This window comes from Amblyomma maculatum, chromosome 2, assembly GCF_055883805.1.
Source record: "Amblyomma maculatum isolate TAMU_Amacu chromosome 2, ASM5588380v1, whole genome shotgun sequence".
In the NCBI taxonomy this organism is placed as follows: Eukaryota; Metazoa; Arthropoda; class Arachnida; order Ixodida; family Ixodidae; genus Amblyomma; species Amblyomma maculatum.
This window is the reverse complement of record NC_139345.1, coordinates 158,418,687-158,444,936: the sequence shown is the minus strand read 5'-3', so window position 1 is coordinate 158,444,936 and position 26,250 is coordinate 158,418,687. Positions and strand designations below refer to the sequence as shown.

At 44.3% G+C, this 26,250-nt stretch overlaps 1 protein-coding gene and 1 pseudogene across 3 annotated transcripts in view; one reads left to right on the top strand and one right to left on the bottom strand.

Moving 5' to 3' along the window:
• Positions 1 to 25,629, bottom strand: part of Nipped-A (Transcription-associated protein Nipped-A) — a 287,463-nt gene extending 261,834 nt beyond the window's left edge. For all 3 annotated transcript variants that reach the window (XM_084595462.1, XM_084595463.1, XM_084595464.1), the window contains exons 1-7: positions 25,370 to 25,629; positions 17,438 to 17,542; positions 16,742 to 16,791; positions 15,888 to 15,998; positions 14,233 to 14,337; positions 9,288 to 9,371; positions 4,868 to 5,062 (exon numbers count right to left, since the gene is read on the bottom strand). In XM_084595462.1, the coding sequence (XP_084451588.1) occupies positions 4,868 to 5,062; positions 9,288 to 9,371; positions 14,233 to 14,337; positions 15,888 to 15,998; positions 16,742 to 16,791; positions 17,438 to 17,516 (624 nt within the window). In that variant the 5' untranslated portion in view covers positions 17,517 to 17,542; positions 25,370 to 25,629. The remainder of the gene's footprint in view (positions 1 to 4,867; positions 5,063 to 9,287; positions 9,372 to 14,232; positions 14,338 to 15,887; positions 15,999 to 16,741; positions 16,792 to 17,437; positions 17,543 to 25,369) is intronic.
• LOC146200268 (zinc finger BED domain-containing protein 4-like) lies at positions 2,542 to 3,585 on the top strand (annotated as a pseudogene).
• Positions 25,630 to 26,250: the final 621 nt, after the last annotated feature.

Sequence of the window (26,250 nt, the reverse complement as noted above, 5' to 3'; positions counted from 1 at the left end):
GTGCCCTGCCTAAAGAACTAATGTGAAAAGATAAACACACCATGATGTTATCGCTGCGCAACATCTTGACGCACTGCCAAGAAATGCACTGTGGAACGCGACGGCACAAAATGAAGGGACGCGCAACCCCTAACGCTTTCTTCTTCCCAAATTCTCAATGGCAAAAATGGGGGATGGCTCCATTATGTGAGGGGTAAATTTACTGTAATGCAAATGATTCTTGTCAATTTTTTCGAGGGCATTCTATTATTCTAAAGTCGGATAATTCAAACTTTTTTTCCCGGTTCTGTGAAGTTTGAATTAACGAGCTTTCAGTCAAAACCTGTTATACTTAGTGGAACGGGCAGAGGCATATTTTTAATTACTTTTGGGCAGCCTCACCATAGTATATGTCAAAGCGGTCAAAGCGCCTACGTGCTTGGCAAGCTGTCTCACTACGCGGCTAAGTGGCTGAGAGAATAAAATGAAGCTATGATTTATTTATTATATTGATTTATTCCTCAAAGGTCTCCTGTGAGACATTACATGAGGGAAGGTAATGACATGAACATCTAAAAATCCACTTTGTAGTAAGTTTCCCAGCAACGTTTATGTGTTTATGTGGCCTCTCCATAACTGGGCTCAAAAAGCGCATACCGCTGGCTCATGTTTTCGCTACACTCTCTACTGCCGATAGCATTTTCTTAGGGGTGTGCGAATATTCAATAATTTCGAATATTCGATCGAATAACACAGCATTCGATATTCGCTTCGAACCGAATTCTCGGTATTCGAAATTTCGAAGTATTCGTCTCGCGCGAATTGCGTTTCTGGGCCGCTCGCCCGCTTGCTTTGTGTGGTTTCGATTTCGAGTAATGCCACACAGATGGCTTTTTACGCGAAAGCGTATGCAGGTCGTTCGCCCGAAAATTCGTCGGCCCCCCTCCTTTTTTTCTTTTTCAAGAGTTGCGGAAAAGATTATCCGACAGGACAGATGCAAAGATAAACACGCAGCCCTACCACGCTATCGCTTCATTCAGTCAGGTGACGAATCATGCGTACCGAACATGGGCGACCGTTCTCGGAGTGGCGAAAAATTCAGCGGCAGCCCGGAGACTCGATGTCGCCGAAGTGTGTACTTACGTCAATGGGAAGGGCGCCTTTAGAGTGTGATAACGCCAAGCTTATTGCGCACCCGTGGAGCGTTATACTGCCGTGAACGCTCGGCATAGGGGAGGCTGCGGACTTAAAACGTGACTGCCGAACTTTAGTAGAACGAAATGATCGCATCCATCTGTGACAGGCGTCTTTTCTTGCGATTTTGACTGCTTGCGCGTTGATGGGAATGGAACGCCGTCGTGATCAGGGCACTGAGCCGTCTTCGGTGGTGTGCCGCACTTCGTCGCCGCAACTCAGGCACTCCGGTGCGCTGAAGGCTCAGAGCAATCTTGGAAGCGCGATGCTAAGTGCTGCTCGGAGGTACTATCGGGAATAATTTTGTCAGAACGCGCGATCGGTGCGAAAAACGTTTTGCTTGCGGCGCTTGAGTTTCATACAGCCATTTCCATTCTTGCTCGAGGGGGTAGTAGTCTGGGAATGTAACCGGAACGATGTTACAATGCTTCGGCTTAATAAGGGAAGCAACGCTCCGGCAAACAGCAGCCGCGAGCTGCTAGTGAAATGCAAAAAAAAAATGCATCGTGCGACACGCCTTGTCAGAGTGACGGCATAGACCGGGAAGAGCGCCAGTTTTCCGCACCCAGGAGACGCACAGCAGAGCCGACGTTTCCATACGAGCACCCCTCGGATAGCGAAATAGACGCGCCAACCTCCGGCCGCTAGGTGATGGCGATGCATTTGAGCCTTGCGCGGCACGTCCTGAGCACTTCTGTCCCCGATAGTACGGCCAACGTATCGGTGGTGTGGGAGCCTTGGAGACGCGATGGTGCGGTGCTGCCAGTGCTGCTAGGAGGTCTGGTCAACCTATGTGCCATTTTGACTTCTTTGGACGCAGCAGTCTCATCGACGCAACTGAAAAGAAGACGCAACCCAAGCCCAAGAAGCGAGGATCCTAAACTATAGAAACGCAAGCAACGTATGTGGCAAGTGATTGTCTAGTTCACTGTTGGACATTCTACCCGTTCGACCACTGGTTCGATCGTTGGCACTATGGCCAGTGCGTCTACGAAAGGTAATCCAATATGGAACTATTTCATGAAAGTTGCCCCCGGCAATGAGGCTCGCTGCTTGAAATGCAAGGCCGTTTTGAAGACGCCAACGGGGACGACGACGACATTACAGACGCACTTGAAAAGACACCCCGATTTCTTTAAGGTCTACCAGGACGACTGTCAGGCACGCAAACACGCTGCCACCTTGTAAAAGGCGAGCCAGCCGAGTGTTCAGCAACCGTCAGTTGCTGAATGTTTCGCGCCAAAAATGAAGGCGACAGCACCGAAAGCGCAACAGATGACAAAGATGGTCGGCCGATTCATTGCACGCGATATGCACCCGTACTCCATCGTTGAGGAGCCTGGCTTTCGTGATATGATAAAACTCGCCATGCCCGATTACGCAGTGCCGTCACGAACGACTTTCTCGAGGGTCATCATTCCCGACCTTTATGCATCGAAAAAAGAAGAGGTGCGAACGAAGCTTGCAGAGGTCTTCGCAAGCGGAGTGGAGTCCTTCTCTATCACAATGGATGGTTGGACATCGCGAGCGTACGACAGCTATGTAAGTTTCACTTGCCATGTGATGGATAAGGCGTTTGTGCAACATGTACATGCACTGGCCTGTACCGAATTGGCGGGTGCTCACACTGCAGAGAACTTGGCGGAGTTCATCGGAACTGTAATAGAGGAGTGGGAACTTCCATCTGAAGGAACGGTGTCAACCTTTGTGGTCACTGACAACGGGAGAAACTTTGTTTCGGCGGTTGCGCGATCGTCGTGGCAGGGCGTGCTGTGCTTCGGCCACACGCTTCAGTTATGCATCAATGACGTCAAAAAAGATGTGGCGGGGCTTGCGCAGCTTTGCGCAAAAGCAAGGTCAATAGTAGGTCGGTATAAGCGAAATGCCAAGGCTCGAGCACGCCTTAATGAAATTCAGAAAAGCATGCTTTTGGATTGTCTTGAAGTAGTGCAGGACGTACCGACACGTTAGAACAGCGAGCATGCCATGATGGCCAGACTTCTAAGACTTCGTGCCCCTATTACTGTGGAACTTTCAGAATGTGACGTGGTTGAAAATCTCACCGCACAAGAGTGGAAGCTACTAGCAGCATCAGTAAAGGTCCTGCAGCCGCTTGATCAGGCCACAACTGAACTCTCTGGGGATAGCTACCCAACTCTCTCACAAGTTATCCCGCTGCTTGAATGCACAAGGATCGTTCTTGCACAGCATTTGAATGATTATGATGCAGCATCAATTGCATCCAGCCTATTAAAGAGCATCAAGTCTAGATTTCCTGACATCAAGATGTCTCAGCTTCCAGCATTAGCCATGTTGGCTGACCCTAGGTACAAAGATGCATGCTACACTACCGAAGCTGAAAAGAAATGGGCGCTTGATCTCCTTGTAAGGCAGCAGAAGAAACGGTGCTAGTGCATCAGCATGCTGAGGTTCCAAGCGGGGTCTGCGCATCTCCAAGACCTTCCACTTCGGGTGACTCTGTGTGGTGCGCCTTTGACAAATTTAGTTCCGATAAGAGCCGCCGACCACACCATACAGTGAAGAATGAAGTCGCAGAGTACTTGAAAAGCCCCCTTCTGCAGTCTGAAGACCCTTTGACATGGTGGAGAACCAACAGCAGTCATCTGTACCCATCCATAGCACCACTTGCACGCAAATATGTTTCAATCCCAGCAACACAGACTACCAGCGAAAGGCTGTTTTCAGCTGCAGGAAACATTGTGCGCTGTCAGAGAGAGAACCTGCTCACCCGTCATGTAGAACAGCTTGTGTTTCTGCACGATAACATTTAGATTGGAGTATGCTGGGCTGTAAATGGCAGCTGTCACCGGAAGTGCAGAATGTCTTTTTTTTTTCTTTACTGTTCTTAGTGCTCTTGCTGCAGTGTAGTGCAGTTACTATTATAGTTTCAGTTATTGGTTGTACTACTGGCACAGTTCTGTTATACTCTCATTTTTTTTTAAATTTTATCTCGAATTTCTTATTAGAAAGCCCGCAGTATCTCTTTTTATTACCAAGCCAGCAAAAATTGTTCATCACTCACTTTAGGTGCTTTCTTAAAATTTTGAAGTGTGGTTTTAAATAAAGCCTCAGTGCAGTATGTAATGGCATCGTGTATTGGGAAAATAAATGGTTTTGGAAATGCCTACTGTGATTCAGCCTCTTTTTAGTGCCAGAAGTACTATTCGAACTATTCGCTTCGAAATTATTCGAAGAAAATCACTATTCGCTTCGAATTCGCTTCGGATCAAAAAACCACTATTCGCACACCCCTACATTTTCTGCATTTTTAGACAAGGAATTTTAATCAGCCCATAATTTATAACTGTAATGCGCATCTGGGCGGTGATGTATTCACGATTGAAAAATGGTTCAAGCACCACATCAGTGGCTCACGCTGCACGAGTTGGCACACATTCAGACACACTTCTGGTAACAGCCAGCATTGTTCATCTGCCACAACAATAATAGTCATGACAGGTTGGAAGCTGGCTTAGTCACATCTATCATTGACAGAGGGCATTACGAGTTCTACTCAAAATGACATTTCACACTTCAATGATTCGCGTGATGTCTAAATGCCATAATGCAAGACGTCAAAGTGAAAAGCTGAGCCCAATGTCCTAAAAACAGACTAGGTATATAAAAAAGGAAGAGGCAAGAGACAAAGGAATTGCATGCAGAGTTCACAAACCGAGGCACAGCTGCCGTCGGGCCCCTTTTTCTCGAGCTGCACATTGGTGAGAGTGAAGGTCTCCTGGAGCACAGCGTCCAGGTTCAGCTCGCTGAGGTCCTTGAACTTCAGGGGCGGCCGCGGCTCAAAGATGGCATTCAGGTGATTCGGCAACTCCCTATAGATGGTTTTCACAAACTCCAGGAACTGCTGGATCTGGAATGGGTGATGCAATGCACAAGGATGCCACTGAAAAGAGAGCTCACGCTTTCCAAGAAAATGAGCCTCAGCCCCTTGGCAGGAACAGCAAGAATAGAAAGGGTGGGATCAAAGTGCCTTGCGAGGCTTAAATTTGCCCATTTATTTCATTTCAAAAAAGCGCAGTGTAGCATGGTCAGCTTTGGGTTATGGGAGAATTGGTACAAAAATTTCCTGCTACACTTGTTATAATCCAGCACTGCAAATCAAGTGCCAGCATCATGCCAGCAGTACTTGAATAACATCCATCCATTACTATCATGAAAGCTGTGCCTCGGCACCTCAAGTTCCGAACAGACACTGTCTAGGAGTAGGGATCTGAGGCAGCAACAATATGAATTCTTAGTGGAAAAGAAGTGTTAACCTCCGCCTACCATAATCCCCTAGCAGACTAGGACAAGCCAGGCTCATCATAAGCAGCCTGTTGGATCTGGCTTTTGACGAGTCCAGCTTGTCACGTGTGTTGTGGCACTCTGCACACCGGTTCCAGCGACCAGGGCTCCCTCAACACAGGTGGATTTAACGTTTTTTTTTCTAGGAGGGGCAATTAGTGAGGCAGAGCTTAAACTTGAAATTTATTTAATTCTTTATAAATAAATACTGCAATCCCATACGGGATTCTAGCAGTGTGGGATACAGTATGATGCATAGTAATATAGGCAACAAGAAGACAATATAACACAGACACAACAAAGTTCAATAAAAAGCAAAAATTGAAACAAAATAAATAATAGAAAACAACACTGTAATGATTATACAAACGTTACAGATTGAGGCGTGAGCATTACAGGTTTAGAGACGGCAGTAAAGCAGTCTCAATGTTTAAAGAGATAGACCGCTGGCCACAATATGTCATGAGATTATGGTGGAAATGAAAAGATCTTGCCTCATATAGTACAGATCGAGCACTACAATATCAAAGAAAAGAGGCTGTACAATTTTAAATTGCCATTGAAAATCGCATAAAAACAACCGAGGCACTATCTAGCGGAGAAACCCTAGTACTTTCAGCGTAGCCCCCCACGTGACTACATGTCAGCAAAATATTGCTGATTTTCGTAACTGCACATTGTTCTTTTTTCTTCTAGGAGTGCTTGCCATAATTTATTATATTTTGCGCTCTCTCCAGTGTGTCCTTAAATAAAAACCACCCCTGCTTTCGCACCGTGAGAGGTATGCTTTCAGGTTCTGCCACTAGATGGTGCCACAGTGTGCGATTTCGTGAATGAAGCAATGACAGTGCCCACTGAAAGTTTCGACAAGGACGTGCGTTATTGTGCCGTAACAGCATTGAGTGTGAAACTGAAAAGGACTTTACTCTGTGCAAGAAATGTCCGATCAGTGTCTGGCGAGTGAAAGTTATATATGTTTTTGGTACGTCATTTTTTGTTGTCCACCAGTCGGCATCGCGGTCGCTGCTCATGGTTTCCAGCATCGAACTACATAAAAACAGGCGCACTCATTGATCGAAAAATTCCCAGTAAAAATTTTCAACAGCGTTTCTAACAAAACTGTTATGAAATCGAACGTTCTAGACATCAATCTTGAGAGGAAGTCAGTGAGAGGAAGTCAGAGCTGGTGCCAGAAAATGCGGATATGTGCCCTATTTTTTCGCCAGTTGAGAATTTAAAGCAGGTTAAATTGTGATGGTAAAAAACAGTATGCCCTGCCACATACTTCCTGCTAAACTAGCCTCTCAGCACTGACAGACGGCGTGATTAGGATCTATAGTCGCAGTGTTGAGCCTTAACTTCAGTCATTAAGTGGTACGCGTGAAAAATGCAAAAAAATGCAGAAAAATGCAGGAAAAATGCAGGAAAAACGCAGGAAAAATTTAGAGAAAATGCAGAAAAAATTCAGGGAAAATGCAGGAAACGAACCACTATAGTTTATGCCTGGGCTCGTCGCTGCAACAGCTCTTGCACATTAGTTTTGATACACAAAGATCAGGGACGGAGTACTCAACAAATGCTCTGGTTGGAAGGATAATCGTTTCATATTTTGATGACTCACTTGACCAAGAAGAAAAAAAAATGGCAGTCAGCTTATTTTCCTACGCAAAATATTGTGCTTTGAAAGAACCCCCCACCTTTCTCCTTAAAAGGAAACCCTGTTGTGCAGCACATATTTCTCTTCAGCAGAAACATGGTGGCATGGGTACTAAAAGACCCCTCTGGATCATCTGAGAACAAATTTGCCTGTTTGCACATTCTAATCAGAGACAGTTCTCTCAGAAAAACTAGGTTTTATTTAGCTAAAAACGAAACACCAATTATAGATGCGGCAGTCACTGGCCAATTTCATAGGCAAAATGCATGCATCCACGCCAATCTTTTGGAGCCTAGCGCTCCGGCTCCAAAACCAGAGGACCAATTTTTACTGTCAACAGTAATCAGATGGAGCTGTCCTCGGTGTGCCCGTAACACTGGACACTAGCCAACCATAATTCTGGCAAAGACTGCTAGCTGCCAAAAGCGGCTGCCCAGTGCAATGTCAGAAATCGTTCAATTAAGGCACTAATGAAGTTATAACAGTCCACCTGCATAGATATCCTGCTGCCAATTCAAACGGGTATAAACAGCAACCTTGTGAAAGTTAAACATTCAACAGTGCTCCCACGTTTACCACACAAGAAATGGAATGGAAGACATGCTCCAGAGCCCAGAGTCAGATCTTAACAGCTGACAGGCCGTCACAGAAGTTCGACCGGGCACCAAATGTGGAAGGCGCGCACGGGAACACCTCAGCAGCATTTTTTCTCATCACGCCCTGGGCCCTGGACACATTATGCCCTGTCTAAATGCAAAAAAATGGCAGTGGCTTAGCTCGGCTGTGCCAGGATACATGTAACGTTAGGGTACTATGCAACGGAGGCGCACAGCTGGGCACGCGCCGGTGCCAGTGCGTCTGCCGTAGCTAAGACATCCCTCCTCTGGAATGCACAGACCGGTGAGGCACGAGCGTGATGGTGGTGGAGCGTGCGGCTCCGGTGCTGCCATGTGACATCACTGCTCCTCACGCTTACGCAGCACGACTCTCCACGAGCCACGCGAAACTGCCCAACCTCGGCCAGTGTAGCTAACACTCTATCCACTCCTTAGCTGTTTTTGATTACAACAGCATAGGTATGGCTACACCAAGGTGAAATTTGCGCCTTTGCAGATAATGGCACAATCTAACAAGAATAGTGCAATTCAAACTCCGAAAACATGCCCCACTTGGAAACTTTGCCATGCAACTCGCAAAAATACAGTCCCAATCTTTGCTTTCAGAGTGCCTCGCAAATCAGGCCCATTGTCCAATACCAAACTGATGACGATTTCCAAGGACACCTTGAACAAACAGAAATACGCCATGCTCCTACCTTAGTCCAGAAAAGCCGCAGATTGACCTTGTGAAGCACAAAGTACACTGCTGAAAAAAGCATTATAGTACCGCACAGGTTTGTGAGCACTGAAGCATGCACGATACCCTCTGGGCATTCTCCAAGAACTAGGTCACCTAAAACAATTACACCTGCAGGAATTGACAGCAGGATGCAAACCTAAGCCCCTGCTATGCACACTAAAAGAATGTGGCAGCCCCACGGGTGCAATGAGCCAACCTGACGGGCTGTGCATACTTCAATGCCTCTGTGCCAAGAACACACCGACACACAACAAGCATCATGACTTTGAAAAATAAAAAGCTGTTCCCTTTGAGGAGCAGCTGTGATTCCTTACCCCTTCATGTACCTGAAAGATATGCAGGAAAGAAAAAATATTTCAGGAAAGCAAAACAATCAACTGCAATGTACAAATACCTCTCGCTTGAAAGGGACATAAATGAAAAGAACACGTATAACAAGGTATAAAGAAAGTGCCAGTGCTCACTCTTGACGCCATGGCTACGAGTTGTGTCTCCAAGAAACGTCTCTAAGAAGGGCTAGTTACACATCACCACTGAAACGTTGCAAGGACATGACAGGAAGCATGCGGCGAGAAATCGGATACGCTCCCTCCACGTGTTCCGGCTCCGACAATAAAACAGAGGATGTCACTAACAGAACATTCTGGCTACAGCACTTCACTTTATGTTGACCAGAAGAACTGACCCCCTCAGGTCTGGCCCCGACTCAAGTCGTCCATGGAATGCTATTGGGCCCAAAATCAGAGTCGCACGCTGCACAAGGCATGGCGCTCACCTCCGGGTTGAACTGTGGCCGGAACTGCTTGTGCAGCTCAATGATGATCCGAAGGCACACCAGGACATTCTCTTCATTCTCCACCTGCACATACAATGCTCCCTGAAATTCCGGAGTCCGAAACTGCCATCCCATGTGACCTGCACCCCGCACAGTAGGCCAGCACACCACTTCCCTTCTTATACTGGGCACAGTCAATCAGTAGCATATATAATGAGGCAACCTGTCAATCAGGTAGGAAAGCAGCCACAGAGTCAAGCAGGCATCAGAATAAAAAGGTTGCAGCGTTGAATCCCGAAGCCGATGTCGTTCACCTCTTTCATTTCTTTGCACCAGTGCATATCCCCCCACACATGCACAAACACACACGCAAGCATACACGCATGTAAAAATGCTGATCAGCTGCAACTCAACATGCATGACCTATTCTGCACACAGTTCTATGATAATGAAAGCAATTGTGAATGAAAGCTCTGCAGGCAGTACTCCAAGTGAGATCAAAAAGCTTTTATGCAAGAAATATTGAAAAACTCAAGTGAAACTAGTGAAATAGTGAAACTCTTAAGAAATACTAGTGAAAAGCCAGAGACAGAATATACACATAGTTTTGCATGCTTAAGGACAGAGTGGCCTTCAATCAGCTACACATAGTGTCTGCATCTTTAAAGTGGTAACTTTGAAAAATGCTCCCGCGCCTCAACTGCTGGCTCACATACAGGAAAACCACGCAAAAACTTGCATATTGATTTCCCCTTTCTCCCCCCCCCCCCCTCTTTCGCTTTTTTGTTTTGTGCCAAGTTTGACAGTGACACTTTCATGGTTAGGCTATGAATGATGCGCAACCAGAATCGTCCGACGAGATCAAGGTAGCAAAACCCACCAACCCCAAGCTTCCACTAAAAGACAATGGTGGCACCACTAGCATCCCTAGGAGAAAGCATCACAACTTGGTGTCCTTTTGTTTCCTCGATCTTGTCACAGACTATTTTGGTTTCACATCTGCATGGCGAACCAGACAAGTCTCATTGTCGAACTTGGTATGAGACGAGGGAGAAAACACTCAAGCTTTCTAAAGCAAAGTTTCACTGCTAACAAGCCTCCAGTGGAGGTGTGAAAATTTTACAAAACTACTAGGATAAAGATGTAGAGCGGCATACATTTAGCCTACAAACATGACAGAAACGTTAGAATCTTATTCACAAGAGTGGAGCTCCCCTTTTGTGGTTTGAGGATGCTTCACTGCATAGTCAAAACAGTCAAGTATTGCAGTGAAGCGCGCAATGCAGTGAAACTGGGGTCAATTTGAAAATTTTGGGTGTATTCGGGCATTTTCGAATGTTCGAAAATTTCAAATATCAGTTTTCCGAAAATGAATACAAATCAAATTGCAGCTGAACCCCATTGTAAGACATTGATGTAACAGACAGTCGGGTATAAGAGACACCATTCACCCAAACGGTTGGCCGCGCTATGACTCATTACTTGGACCTCTTGGACCTCTTTTTTAACAGACATTGGCTGTAGAAGACAACTGGCTATATAGGTCCAATTAGCCTTACAGAAAAGGGGGAGGGGACATGGGTTTAAGTTACTGTTCCAATTTTTTAGCAAATTTTATAAAACCTGGTATTTTGATTCAGTTTCTTGCACTGATTGCAAATATGTATATATTTTTCCAATTGGCCAATGAGTTCAATGTTCATAATTTGTCAAAACAATGAAAAAAATAACCATACTTGCTAAGTACTAGAAATCGTAATGAATACAACGTTGGGAGCACTTTTTTGATACAACAAATATTAGCGATATTATAGCAGCTCAAATTTTCAATTTTTGCTCTAAATCAGACAGGAGGACACCCACATTTGGAAACATGAACTTTGAACTGCTATAACATTGTTAATATTTGTTATAACAATAAAGTGCTCCTAACATTGCACTATTTGTTATGCTTTCTAGTACCTAGCAAAGTGTCCATGTGATTTTTTCTAGTACGGTTATTTTTTCATTGTTCCCGCAAATTATGAACAATTTCATTTATCTATCTTCTTGAACTAATTGGCCAATTGGGAAAATAGTTACTTGAAATCAGTGCAAGAAACTGAATCGGAATACAGTAAAACCTCGTTGCAAGACACACTCAAGGAACCCGAAAAACATGTCTCTTGTAAGCAAGGTCTCTTGTAAACAAAAATTCTAAAATCACTGTGTTGATCAGTTTACTGCACATCAGTATATAAATGCATTCACATGCATTAATAGGAAATTGTTCAAGAAAGCTTAAAGAAGTTATTCATACTAGTATGTATCTTTGTGAGTGCAGAGTGTATTCCTTCCCAAATTCTGGAGATAATGCACTTCATTTTGCAAGCCTTCCTGTTGCTCTAATACCTTTGAGGCCCTATTACTTGCTCGTCAACCTCAGATGCTTACAGGCTCGTCACCCTCAGATAATTCACAAAGAGAAAAACGTCAGGACTCTAAGCTTTCACCTTGTGATCAAATTTTAACAGTGAGGAGTTAAAAATGCTTGATGTCATTCATGCATTTTAATTTTCTTCGTAGGTAACAGTAATGCGATGCAGTTTTGACTTTCCAATCATGGGGAAGCACTCCTCAGTTCCTGACATACACAACAAAAAGGGCACTGATATGGAGCAGAATTTAGCTAAGGGAATCTGAAGTGCATCATGTACGAGTTGGTACGCTTCAGCTGCATTGCATGAGCACACCTGGGTTGTGTCTCTTCTAAATAGTGAAGAATTCACTCCACGGACCTGAAAAAGTTGTCCTTAGTAACCGAGTATCTCTTGTAACCACGTCTCTTGTATGCAATGTTGTTAACATGGCAGACATAGGAAAACCAACCAAACCATTTTCAAATGTCTGTTATAACCGAGTGTCTCTTGTAACAGTGTCTCTTGTAATGAGATTTAACTACCAGGTTTTATCAAATTAGGAAAAATAGCTTTAAGAGCCATGTCCCCTTAGGACAAAAGAAATGTATTGTATACTGCAGACAAAAATTAAAAATTTAACACTAACAGTGCATGCAAGCAAAATACAATCCTGTTTTGTATGCTGAGCTACAGTGAATAATTATTATGATTGACATTTCTATCAAGGGGAACTTTTCGTCCTCAGTGTGCATTCGATTTAACATTACACTGCACACTGAGAAGTTTGAACACATGCTGTGTGTATGATGTAATCCAGCCTGCTGGTACTGCATGCAACACGCACCAGTATGCCCTGCATTCTCTCCAGCCTGAAAACAGCAGCAGACTACTGTTTAGCATGATAAACTTAGGCTACCCTGTGTTTTACTCCCGCCTCCCCTGGAGAAGACGTACCCTTCAAAGCTCAAGCCCAGAACAGTGCCTTCCCTGCACGTCCCCTCGTACCGATGCTTTTCCCTAGCGCACCTAGTGTGGCAGCCTCCTTTCATGGTAAACTTTCACTAGCTCCTTGCCGTTTGGTGCTATCACTTCATATTCTGATTCCAGCAAGGCATGACCTGGAGCGCAGGGGTCAGATCTTATCAGCCAACAGACCATCACAAAAGCTCGACCGGGCACCTCGAGACAAGGCGCACGCACGGGAGCTCCTCTGCAGCAATTTTTCTCATCACACCCTGAGCCCCACTCAGGCCTTGCAGTCCACCTCAGCACTACACAATATTAAGCAAGAAATGAACCTCCAATGCTGAGCACCTTCCCCCTGCAACGGGAAAGCAGACCACTTTTCACGACCTTCCCTCCTTTAGCCTTTCATGTGCGTTCACATGCATTTCCTTGTACGAGCAGCTCCCTCCGCAGGGTTTGTTTCAAATTCCCATGCTCACACCACAATGAGCAATGTCCTCCACTACACCGGATCAACAGCATTTGCTCTGCTAAGAGCCCTCGTTTGGATCAACCTGACCCACTTAGACCAGCTAGCAACTGGCATCAGCTACTAGAGAAAACTATGTACTACTCATGACCAGAACAATATCAGCGACAAACTATCTATTATCAAAAATAACGAGTAGTCTGCGGTTTTCAGTTTGTGTCTTTTAGAGATGGACCAAAAACCTTGCACCTGAACCGTATGGTCCAACCGTGCCTTATTTGTTGCGTTTTCAACAATGCTGCCCTCAAAAATCTGTGCATAAAAGTAGTGGAGGCATTCATGGACTTAAAGCAGTGGAGCTTGGATGAGCACTGTGGTATTGTTTACATTAAGTCCTGCTTTTCTGGCTGTTTCTTTTATGCCATTCAGTGCAAGCCCTCAAAAAGAAGACACATAAGAAAAAATTAGTTGGCATGTTGCGCATCTTTTATATGCACCCTCAACGAACTCTCCTTCACTGTACTCGCCACTCGCAGTAAACAAACGGTTACATAAATGATGCCGAGAATCTTTACAGCGAACAGAGGCAGCCAACCAGCTGCAAAACAAGCAATTATCTCGAAATCTCCTTATCTTAGCAACAGTTCATAAAGTTCAAACTTTTTTCTGACAGCGTAAACAAGGTGGGCCAAAAGTTAGCTAAAAAAGCTGATTAAATGTTTTAAATGTTTTTGTCTACTTTTTTTCTGACCAAGTATGCTGCTATATAGCCAAAAACTCTTGATGGAGAAACTTAAGACTTTATGCATGGGAATTTCAAAGCCTTCCTATTTGAGAGTGCAGTTCTCTTCGCACGACGAGCTCCACTCTTCCATTTGCATGTCTCCCATAATGGCGCTATAATGCCATATAGAAATAGGGAGCCAGCAGCAAGAAACAAAAAAAGAGTTCTGCCGAGATACTGTATCCTGGCTGCAGCAATGACTGACAGTGGAGCTGTGTGCTAGCAGGCAAGAACACCCAGAAGCAAAGACTGTGCCAGGTGGCATGATCGAAGTAGTGACCACAACAAGTGGCAGAGTGCAGACCGAAAGAATCTAATAAAGCTCACCTTGAGCAATTCAAACATCAGGCTGAGGACCTGCTTGACGTAGGGCCGCAGGTGGTCATTGGTCGGGATGCGATGGATTATCTCCAGGATCAGCTTCCGCAGTTGCTGCAGAAAAAGTCACATCACGCAGAGTGAGGCAACTGCAATGCTGACACCCCCTGCCTTTGCCAAACTTCATGCAACATCAAAAAGAGAACAGTAAGTCTCCCCAAAGAATGGACCTAATGTAGAGTGTTATTGGAATGCATTTTAAAGCTTGCAAAAGATGCCAAATTTTGCACAGGAACTCAAGTACAAGAGAAAAGGTTCTTTAAGCACAAAGGCAAGGTATGGCTCTAATGTATCAAATTTCCAAATCGCAGAAGCCGTCTCCTAAACTGGTTGTACCATAGCCGGTTAGCGCACACGTAGCTATTAAAGACGTCAGCACGAAAATTGACGCACAAATCAAGAACGAAGGATAACACTGATACTAACAATGCCTGTATTCAAGAAAGGGACAACATAAATAGGAGCGAACAACTGCTTTATGTTATACCTTTCAGTGATCCCTTTATATTTCAGCAACCACTAGCCGCACACATCCTACCTCGATGAATTGTCTGTCCGAATAAATTGGAACTAGGCCCGTCCATGTACGAATTAATAAGCGTCTGATGCCGTAAAGTTACATGAGCATCAGCTCAGACCACACTACTAGTACTAGTTTGAATTATCCGAATTTTCAAACTAACAAGGGTCAAATTAATGAGACTTTACTGCACAAGAGCTTTGCTGATACATTTCCGGTTCAAGATTTCCCATTTCATACAATCAAAGTCACGGGCAGTAAAGCACCTACCATAGAGATGCATTATGTTTCTTCTGGTTCATGCATTCCCAGACAACGGGATTCCCGATTACTAGGCTCGAAATTTTGATGAACTGTGGCCGTATAATAAGTTTTTTGATCAATCTGACATGTGCTAACGAGCGCTCGCGACATAAGAAGCTGGTCAGCGGCGCTCACCCGCCACAGTTGCTTTCTTGCACTGGCTAGGTGCAAAAAGGCAAAGCATCAAGAAAAAGAAAAGGCCAACGAGACAACATACGAGGCACCCGTTCCAGTGGAAACATGACTTCATGAGGAGAAACTCAGAGGCTTGTTGGCGGTTCTTCAGGGACATAGGGATGAACCATTTGATAACTATAACCATTCGCTTGCATACGAGCGGGTCAGGTCTTGGGGACGCAGCATGAACAAAAACACGACGCCTATAAGCCTTCAACGACAAGTATTTGTTACTAAATCTTTTCCGCGCTTAGGACAATGCAAATACAGACTGAATTCTGCGAGAGCTAAAAAGGGAAATGTACATACTTGATGTCTATAAACGCTAATTTAAACTTTTATGCAGTGAACAGTATAAATGTCTATGTACCTCATTCAGCCTTTAATGTTTTCAAAGTCAGGCAGTTCGGATCATACGTTTTCCCGGATAACAGGATTTGTTTTTTACCGCATTTAAAAAATAATGCATCAATGAAGTTTCATTGTATTTGAATAGAGATACCCCAATTTTCTCTTTAAACAGCACATGTAATTGGCGCACTCTAAGCAGTCGACAGTCGGCCAAATGAAAAGCCATCCCCGATGATGAAGTGGCGGCCCTCACCTGCATGTTGTGCTCGGCAATGAACTGTGGCTTGCCCTCCTGGAGGATGCGTAGGAACACCCGCATCGCATGGTCCAGGAAAGTGGGGTAGTGCACTGAGGTGACGATGGTCTGCGACATGGTTTACACAATCACACTTAATGGATGGGCTGCATTTCAGTGAGTAGCACAAGGTTGTACGGGTAAAATGCCTGCCACTTTTGGTTCGTAGCACACATCCACCTGCTCATCCATCACACAACTACAGCATTTCCATTGTTTGTAGTACAGGCGTCCCACTCCAGCCAACTTGTGCAGCACCCTTTAACAGTCTAACTGCAGTAATGGATAAACCTCAAAGGCAAGCAGCTGCTGTCTTATTCACTAGTAGCACACACTGTCCAAACCACAAGCCCTGCAAAAAGCACTGTCTTAATGCTTTTCTTTTTCTGTGCACTACAGTAATTTTTGATGCCTGTATGCCTATTACACTTCACAATTTTATATGCCACCAAGGACAAAGATGTGATGCATGGCTCCACTGACATGCATTTAATGGGGGACCCAGATTTCAGCCCTGCAACAACCCAGCTTTGTTTTTGGTGGGACATCGCAGCCAGGCAGTTTGTTTACCCTTTCATCTGTGAGCCTACATGGCACACATTGCCAACCACAACTCGGCAACCTGTGGCTCTGAAACACCTGCCCAATGAGAGATACTACACAGCTACACCAGATTGATCCCCTCAAGGCAGCTCCATGAGAGATGTGATGGGGCAAGGCACTTTGAATAGCACACTATTTACTCCAACAAGTACCTCACAACTTTTGCTCAGCATGAAAACAGCCCCTATGCAGACAGCGATCGAACTCACCTCTAGTTCCTCACTTAGCTCCTGAACTGCCTTGAGCTTACTTTCATCCTCTGAAACAAAGGAAACAGAAAATAACAAAGCAAGTTGGTTTCCATGAGAGGATAACCTACACTAACTCGAGTATAGTCAAACAAGCATACACAAAAAGGAGGCCACAAAGATTTGCTTGAAAGCAGACACAAAGTGAGCAAGGCAGCAGCAGTCCTGAGACAGATTCCAGCACAGCTGCTCAAATATCAAGGCACCCTCTGAATAAAGAGCACGCAAGAAAAGGCACAACGCTACCCCTTTCAACGACGAAACGACGAATTAGAGAAGCATTTTGAAACATCTGAGGCATTAGAGATACATATGATCACATAATTACCCTACACAGCAGCCTCTGGCAAGCTCAAATCTGGAGTGTTAAAGGTGTAGACACAAAATCCTAGCAATTTTCGTCTTTCGAATGCTTGCGACCCATATATAAAAAAAAAAAAAAGAGCCCATGGACTACATAAAGCGTCAAATACTTTGAGGTCATGTGAGGCACATTTTTTTTTTTTAATCTGAACTACACTTTCTGCCAAGAACCCCAAGTATGTTTTCCTCTAACAAGGGTTGAATAAGAAAAGCACCAAGGCAAAATTACTTAATCAAGGTGCAAGCACAGCGAACTTCAAGAGGAAAAGGAAACATTGTATGTCATCCACTCACTTGCAGCTGGATCCTCCAGCATGGACACAAAGGACCGATAAGTGTTGATCTGTGTGAGCGGGTCTAGTGTCAAAGTCATCTCGACCGACAAAGGCGAGGCCCAGCCTGCATCAAAGCACACGGCAAGTCAGTAAAAAGTGGGCGCAAAAAAGCTTCATTAGTGACCACAGGCATTCAACTGCCAAACAGAAAAATTGGCATATGCATACTGACTGCCATGTTGCCTGTGGGCAAAACACGAATGAACTCAGTACCACTGATTTTGTGTTATAAATTCACAAGCCCGAATATTCCTCACAAAAGCATGTTTCTGCTACTCCTCAAGAATGCGTCACAAGGTGTAAATAATGCACATTTTTAATAAACTACGACTATGCAAGAGATCAAACTGTTGGGTGCTCAGGCAACAGCTTATGTAATATATCGGTACTGGGGCAGTCTTCCGCGCGCTGCATGTTCGTCCTTACACTCATCCTGATGAACACAATTTTGCTAAAAGCTTCACAGTGTTGCCACTGCTACAAAGGCTTAGTAGCTGTAGCCTAGTAGCTGTAGCCCCTTGCAGCCTTACAAAATGCTACCCATTTAACATGCCACATCGAGTATGTGTTAGGTGCCTAAGGGCTGCGTCAAGTCTAGAAGGAGCAATAAAAGCAGAAAAGACAAGAGGCACCATGGCCACCACACAAGCTTGCACTAGCACTTAGAGTGTGGTGAAACTGGTCTATTCTAGAAATTAGCAACCAAAATCCTTTAGCCATAACGATGAAAAGCAGTGCTTCTATACTGGAGCAGCAGCATTCCAGGTTTCTTTTTTTTTACTGACCCAAAGACAGTGTCTTCACTCTCCCAGAAGAAGGGAAACACTAGTCCCTACAGCTTGCACAGATATGTGAAAATGGACATTCCTCCCCCCCCCCCCCCCCCCCCCTACTTTTTTCGGTATTTATTTGGAAACACAACTTCCGGTGTTTTTCAGTTAATATTATTTTCTGCTCAAGAAATATCTGGTTTTTTCGGTGAGATAATGCATTCATGTACAGTTAAAAGTGACATAGTGTACATTTTGGCTTTTTTTTCTTGCATGTTGTTTTATGCATTTTATGTAACGTACAGTTAGTCTTTAAAATTAGCGCTAAGACAAAATGCATATGTAATAGATAAATTCACACGTTTGACAAAGGAGTAACTGAAACATTATTTATTACGATCAAATTTTTGCATAACCCAGATCACTAAAAAAACAAACTCGCTTCTCTCGGCCTGTGTCTGAGAGGTGTCACGTGGCAAGAAACTGGCGGGCTTTGATCTCTGCGATTTCCTGGATACACTTGCGCTGCAAATTCTCTGGTCTGTCCTACACCCCTCAAAGTGCCTGCCTTGCCGCAGGCGACCCTTCTTGAACGCTTACCATGTCCATGAGGGTCGGGAAGCACGGATGTCATTTTTTCCCTATTCGTGAGACCATGAACAATGCCTCGAAATCCTCAATTGCTGTGCTTAAACCAACGATCCCACTTTCTCACATCATGCCCCTGGTTTGAACACTGCTGTAATTTTCTCCCGTCATCGAGAGTTTGAGATGTGCATGAAAAGGTACTGACTCTTTTCGGTTTAACCGAAACTTTTAAAATGCTTTCATCGCAAAGTGCCTTTATCGGTGCTTTTCGGCTTAAACCGAAAAGTCCAACCCCTAGTTATACCTATACCACTGGTGTGCTACCACTGCTTTGAGTATGGCGGCTCCTATAGCCAGTACGCACAACTCACGACATGCAACCGCCTTACTGTACTTCTCAAAGTTGCCTAAATAAATTAAATAAGATTACATTTTTGTAGGCAATACAATTGCCCACTGTGTTGCAACAGCGCTTGTTCTGCTAAATTTGATGTCAATACTCTTAGGCAGATGATTTGGAGCAGTTTTGGAGCAATATTGTGCTTTGGAGCAGGATGGAGCAGGAAGGGCAGTTTGGAGCACAATGGACCAAATGGAGCAGCGCTTCCACCCCTGCAAGAAAGTCAGCTACTCCCCTACTCTGCATCTGCAAGGTGCTTTTGCCCATTATTGGTAAGTGTGATGGCATCTTGGTTGGTTAATGCTCAAAGAGACTGTCTACTGTTGGAGCAGGATGTAAAAATATTAGCACATTCTGGTAGACATCACGACTTGGTGGCAGTAACGAGAACATGTAGTTTAACAAGGAACTCATATTTAAATCGGTCAAGAAAATCGGGTCTGAGCGGATGGTAGCACCATGGTATCTCCTTTCGTTGGGCCTAACATGGCAGCTACCTGGAGCATCTGCAGTGAACTTACTACATTCATGACTATGTCACAACGTCATAAAGAAGGTTATTTTTGTTCAAAGCAGCCTACCTTTCTCTCGTGATATATTACAGCTACTTTTACTGTTTATACTTTCTTGATACACTTTTCAAATACATTTTAAAACAAAGACGTCAAACAACCGTTGCTGCCGCTGTACTTGTAGCAGCGCTACGATCTGACAAAGCCTGCGATAGATATCACTAGCTTTATATAGCTCATTTCATTTTATTTTATTTTATTTTAAACTACCTTAGTGCTCTGGATTATAGCTTTAAGAAAATATGTGCAGCTTGATTAGTGTCGTGCTCAATATTGCCACTGCATGCCACATAGGTGAACGTTACATGATCCTTTCCAGTTCTCGAACTCCGCAGTGCCGCCTGACGCTTCTTCATTGCGATCCGCGTGGGGATGCACACGAATGCAGTTTGCCTGGCGAACGTAGTGGACAACATGTTGTGGTGCGTAGCAGGTGCCGGGCTTGTCCGGCGGCAGCATGCACGTGTGGAAACGTTTGCACTTGCATCTGCAGTTGTCTGCAGTTGCCAGTGAACCATGGGCCACAGTTTTTTGTGCCAGGTTGTAAAAGCGGTCCCAATTCTGTGCAATCTGATGGATAAAAGATTTTTTTATGCTGCCCCATGACGCAGAACGTCTTCAGCTATCATCATCAGCCTGACTATAACAACTGCAGGGCGAAGGCCTCTCCCATAATTCTCCAACTAATCCGGTTCTGTGCTAGCTGCATCCACTTGACCCCTGCGAACTTCTTAATCTCATCCACCCGCCTAACTTTCTGCCACCCCCTGCTACGTCTTCCTTCCCTTGGAATCCAGTTTGTTACCCTAAGCGACCATCAGTTATTCTCTCTTTGCACTACATGTCCTGCCCATGCCCATTTCTTCTTAATTTACACTAGAATTTCAGTAACTTGAGTTATTTCTCTGACCCACTGTGCATGCTTCCTATCTCTTAATGTTACCCCTACCATTTTTTCGTTCCATAGCCCTCTGAGTTGTCCTTCAGCTATGGGAGCACGCAACACCAAGGCAGGACAAAAAGCTTTCGAGCTCTTGTTCCATCTGTGACCTTCAAAGGTCATTTCCATCAAGCGCCAAAAAGAACAAGGCGAGCATGTGACCGCAGCAATCGGTCATAGCTCTGATGAAAACAACTTCTCAACAAGAATCAGCGTGCCACTAAAAAACAGCGAATCTTTCCCATGCTACCTCGCTTGGAAAAAAAGGGGACAGAAAATTCAAGGGTGGCCTCTTAACACTCTTGAAGGAATGGCAATGTTATACAAGCTCAATGTAAAGAAAACACATGTAACGACATCTGTGGCACTGTCAGAGGACTTGAATTCAATCGTCTGTGTGAGTGGTTGGTTTGTGCAGCGCAATGTCTACGCCGGGAAGCAAAGCATTGATTTGAAGTCATCTGATGGCTTGAAATGCTTGATCCAGTACATGGAAAAGCTGAAGCTTGGTCAGGGATGCCCTTAAGTACTTAAAAACATCATTGTCAGTGGTAGCAAGGAAGGAAGGCAAAACATGGAGGTGCAACACATTCACTGTATTGAGCTATATGGCTACATGTGCTCAATGCCACACCTTGCACAAGCTTTTTTTGGACAAGAGTCGGACTTGCCACACAGGTAAATCATGCTTTTTGCAGAGCGTGCTGTTCTTTTCTGTACTGGCATTAGAAAATTGAATTTTTTTTTTCTTCTACAGCTCTTTAGCCATGGAACATCAATTGGGTAGGCATGAACAGGGAAGCAAAAGTAGCTGCCTTGAAAGACTCAGAAGGCAGAGAAATCTTCACAAGGATGGTCAATGATGTATTTGATGCACTCAACATCAAGTTTCCATCCAGAGGATCAGGCGCCATTCTAAACAGATAAAGGCAAGCATCTTACCTGATCTTCCCTAATATAACGCTCGCTGGTTTACATTCTATCACTTGACTTCACTGTAATTTTTTATTTACGCAATATTTTTTTCACATCATCAAGCAGTTCCTGCAGCTCTTGAACGTGACCAAAAAAAATGCAGACCAAAAGGGCATGAAGCTATTTGCCTCGCAAATGACAACGGAGTTCCTACGTGTCACACTGTCGCCAACACTAGACATTATAAGTTACCTCTTCGACAAGGGAGCATCTTACATAAAGAAGGCACACAAACGACAGGTCTAGCGCCTGTCGTTTGTGTGCCTTCTTTGTCCTCGTGACTGCCAAGCTAAAACCAAGACCTGCTGGAGGTAACAGAATGGCTTTGTTTCAGTTTTCAGTTAAAATTACAGATGTGCACTTTTCCTATATAATGCTTGTTTTCTTTATCAGCGGCATTTTGGCCTCGCAGGTTCATTTGGGGGTGATGAATCCCATCCTACTGTCGTGAATTTCAGATATTTTGCCTGCTGAGCTTGTACACGCCCATCAAGACAGCACTGAGTGGAAGTGTTCAAGGGGAGCCAAATGCTGTACTTGTAGATGTAGAAGAAACATTGAAGACCACTGGAAAGGCATATCACTCACACAGAGCTAGCTTGCAAAATGAAATTGAGTCTAGGCTGTTAAGAATTACTTCGTTTCCATTGTTCACTCCTCAACAAACAATTGATAAACACTGCTGCTACAGAGGTTCTGTAGATAACAGTGTAGTATAAAACTTACATATAAAGTCTGCAAGCACGTAGAGTGCCAGTTGTGTCTGTAGGACATAAGTTCAGCAGCTCAGTAGTAGGGTGCGATTCATATTTAACCACGTATCGGAGCTTTAAAGAATGAAGCCTGAGCCACCCCAGCAAGATAATGCTGCTCTTTATGAGAGTTGTGAATAAGTCCATTTCACTTGACGTTCTGTGGAGACCTATTTTGGAAGGTCCAGGACGAGCTGGATGACAGTAATCTAAAGCAGCTGGGCTGCGATCAGCACAAGCCAACGTTTACGTGCCAACTATTGTATTTTTTTATTGCAACGAGAATGCACTTTAAAGTGAAGGATGTGAATTGTCGCCTAGAACCCCATGAGAATATCGCCATCGCGAGCAAGAAAGCTTGTCTGTCGTGAAGCATTGTTGACCAACTGAAGCATGTTTGTGCGTCCTTTGTGCCTTGAAACAAATGTGCTTACGTCACTGAGAGAAGCAGTTTCTTTGTTTTGGTTATTTTCATTTACAGCAAAGAGCAGCAGTGAAAGACTGTTCCAAGCAGTTTTGCCACTTGTGTTTTCTCGAGTTCATTCCACTCAGTTATAGACTCTCCCCAATGTCTGAATAGAGCCTTAATGAGTGGCAAAAATATGCGCAGCGCAATTCATGTTACAATTTTAACGCAAACTACATGATTTGCTAGGCGAGCCATCAGTGCTTCGTGCTGCTCACTAATACTTGCTGGGAAGCTAGTTGGTGCATGCTCCTTTGCAATTTTTTTTTTTTTGTAGCGCCGACACTCAGAAAGGGACAAACAGGACGGGCGCAACTTTCAACTGTTTATTCACCGCAGAAGGAAGCAAATATAAGGCACAGAAAACCAGATAGAAGGAATCAATATCATGCACGCAAGCGGTACATAATCAGAACGGAAAATCTAGGCACGCACGCGAATCTCATTTACCGCACCACTGTAAAGCCTGTGTGGGAAAAGACACGAACTGGTGGAAAGCAAGGCTGAAGGAGACAAAAATCTTAAACAGGAGTAAGGATAAGATAACTTGGGAACTGCTGGAGGCATTCTATATCAATGAAATAAGTAGTGATTGTGTAAGCACAACATCTATTGCAATGTATGGTAATGAAAGGGCATTTCTAGATAGACACGTGCGTGCCTAGGTTTTCCATGCGGTTTTGATTATGTACCCCTCGCGTGCATGATATATTGATTGCTTCTATCTAGTTTTCTATGCCTTATATTCACTTTCTTCTGCGGTGAATAAACAGTTGCAAGTTGAGCCTGTCCTGTTCGAGTCTTTCCGAGTGTCGTCCATTTTGGCACTACATCTTTTTCAATGGCTTCGTGATGCGCTGCTCAGGGTGCCGGGCTAACCTAAAGTTACTATATAGGCTTTGCAGAGAGTTGCGCAAAGGTGCCGCATAAGCAACAGAGTTGTGCAGTGAAGCCATACGCCATATTTGAAGGAGTTGAGCAGCAAGACTGGAAAGGCAGTCGAGAAGCGATTACTCTGGCTGTCCCAATAAAAATAAGTCACCGTTGCTACAGCTCACACACCAAGCCATCTCCACGGTGGATGATGCAATGTATCGGGAGTGCCAGCCGGGTTGGCTTAACGGTGGTACAAGGTTGCTTGGCAGTGAAAGAAATGGAACACGCAACTCTGGCAGAGCATATATAGTAACTCTAGGCTAACTGTCGCTGCCGCGCCATCTGGTGAGCCAAAATAAAGGGAACACGCATCTACGGCCATCGCGAAGAAAGTTTGACAACTGGAAAGGATCTAGTAACACTGACATATAGGTGCAGCAGCAGCTGTGTCCATAGTTGCATAGAGTTTGAAGACTCCAACAACCACTGAAAAAAAATTAAGTGTTAAATTATTTTAACTGCACTTGTCAGCATGATAGCAGGATATTCATTAATTTGGGAAAAGAGCATTCAATTATTTGCACATTAAAAAATTGCTCAAAAGCACTTGAAATAGTTTCTGAAAATTAAGGACATTCCACGATTCCAGGATTTCAAGGGACTGTGCCAATCCTGCTAGGAGCAACACTGGGTGAAATGGGGCGTGTTCACACTAGAATACTGCAAATATATATATATATTTTTTTTCATTTATTTGTCACTGTTTCGTGTAAATTCCTCATATAGAGGTTTGTCTTCTGATCTAAAGCAGTCTAATCGCATAGCTCCACACATGTGACTCTTTGAATCAGTCTGTCAAGCAAAAACAGCACTGTCAAAGAACTATCAAACCCTGTGGGTTAGGGTATACCAGAAGAGTGCCATTTCGTTACGTAGTATAGCTGATTCCTCCTAGACACCGTTTAATCCACAAGTATCCGAAAGGCACCACCTCCTCGCGTTGACGACCGAGAAAGACCTATGATGCAAACTGCAAACGTCGCATAACTAGAGAAAATGCTGACGTGCTTTAGCTGGATTTTTTCTTGTATGTGTAACGCATTCCAGGTATCCTGTGGTAGCTCGAACCACAACCTGAGAGCGTGTAGATAACCACTAAACTAAACCCATACCTAACGCCTGGTTAGCATTCACAAGCGTCAAGCGCGTTTTCGAACAGAGCTCTAACGGCGCAAGAAGCTAGAACCTCTCCCTCAAAAACCAGTATTTATTGGTACAAGAAGCCATTTACAATTAAAACAAAATTCAACACGGGCACGGAATACATGCACGGACATCACGTGAATTTCCATTGAATAGTAGGAGGGGCATTCACGCGAGCGCGGCTCTCAAAAAATAGGCAGCGCCAATTAAAAAAAAAATAAAACGCAACCGCCAATATGACCATGTTAACCCTCTAGAAGATGTTCAACAAAGGTGACAGAGTGCAGCTATCGCCAAGAGCCTGTACCGACATGCAGAGGCCCAAAACATAACTCTGAGCAAGACCTACCTCGGAACCTGTGTTAGCGGTACGTTGCCTGTGGCTCCAAGATGATTTTCACATTGCGGCGCACACTGAAGCATCAGCAGGAAGTCACTGCCAAGTGCCTAATGCCCCAAGTAAGCGTGTACTATTCAACGACGCATAGGTAAGAAGAATGACCGGCCCACTATGCGGACAACGTCGCACATGTAACTTGACAAACAAGCGCCAGATTCGCCGCCATGGAACACTACCCGTGTTGCCAGCCGCCCAATGGCGTTAATGGGGTTGCCTGCACAGTTTTTAAGGAAAGCGCTAGAGCAGTCGCGCGTCTTATGTTCGAAACTAGAGGTCTTAAAAGCAATCTTAAAGAATTTGTCCTTCATTATCGCAACACTAAGTTAAATAAATATATCTAAAGATCACAATAACAAGTAAATTGTTCTTTTCTTTTTCATTACCTGCTTTTGCGATGTCGAAAGTAATCTTTATTCTTTTAGACAGTATTAATATGTTTCTTAAAGTAGGAAATTACCTTCAGAAACCCCTATTCTGTTATTTGCGATCAAATAAATATAACTGCTATTTTTCTCCAGCCTCAACAACACCCGCGAAATACAAATAAGCCTATGGAACCACACTCACGCGCAGTGACTGCGTCGCTTTCAAACACTATACTTTCAGTCGTAGTCTGAGCGTGCGTGGCTTCGGTGGCCCAGTTTTCTGCGGTAGGTCGATATACTGACGGTGCTGCAGCAAATGGCCTTAGTTTTGACTAGTTACGGCACCTGCGCCAACTAAGCAAATGGCGTATGCATGCAGCGAGCACGCTACGCTTTCTGAGCGCAGCTGGTAAGATAAAAAATTTTGACTAATTTTACTCATCACACAGAGGCAAAATGGGAAAA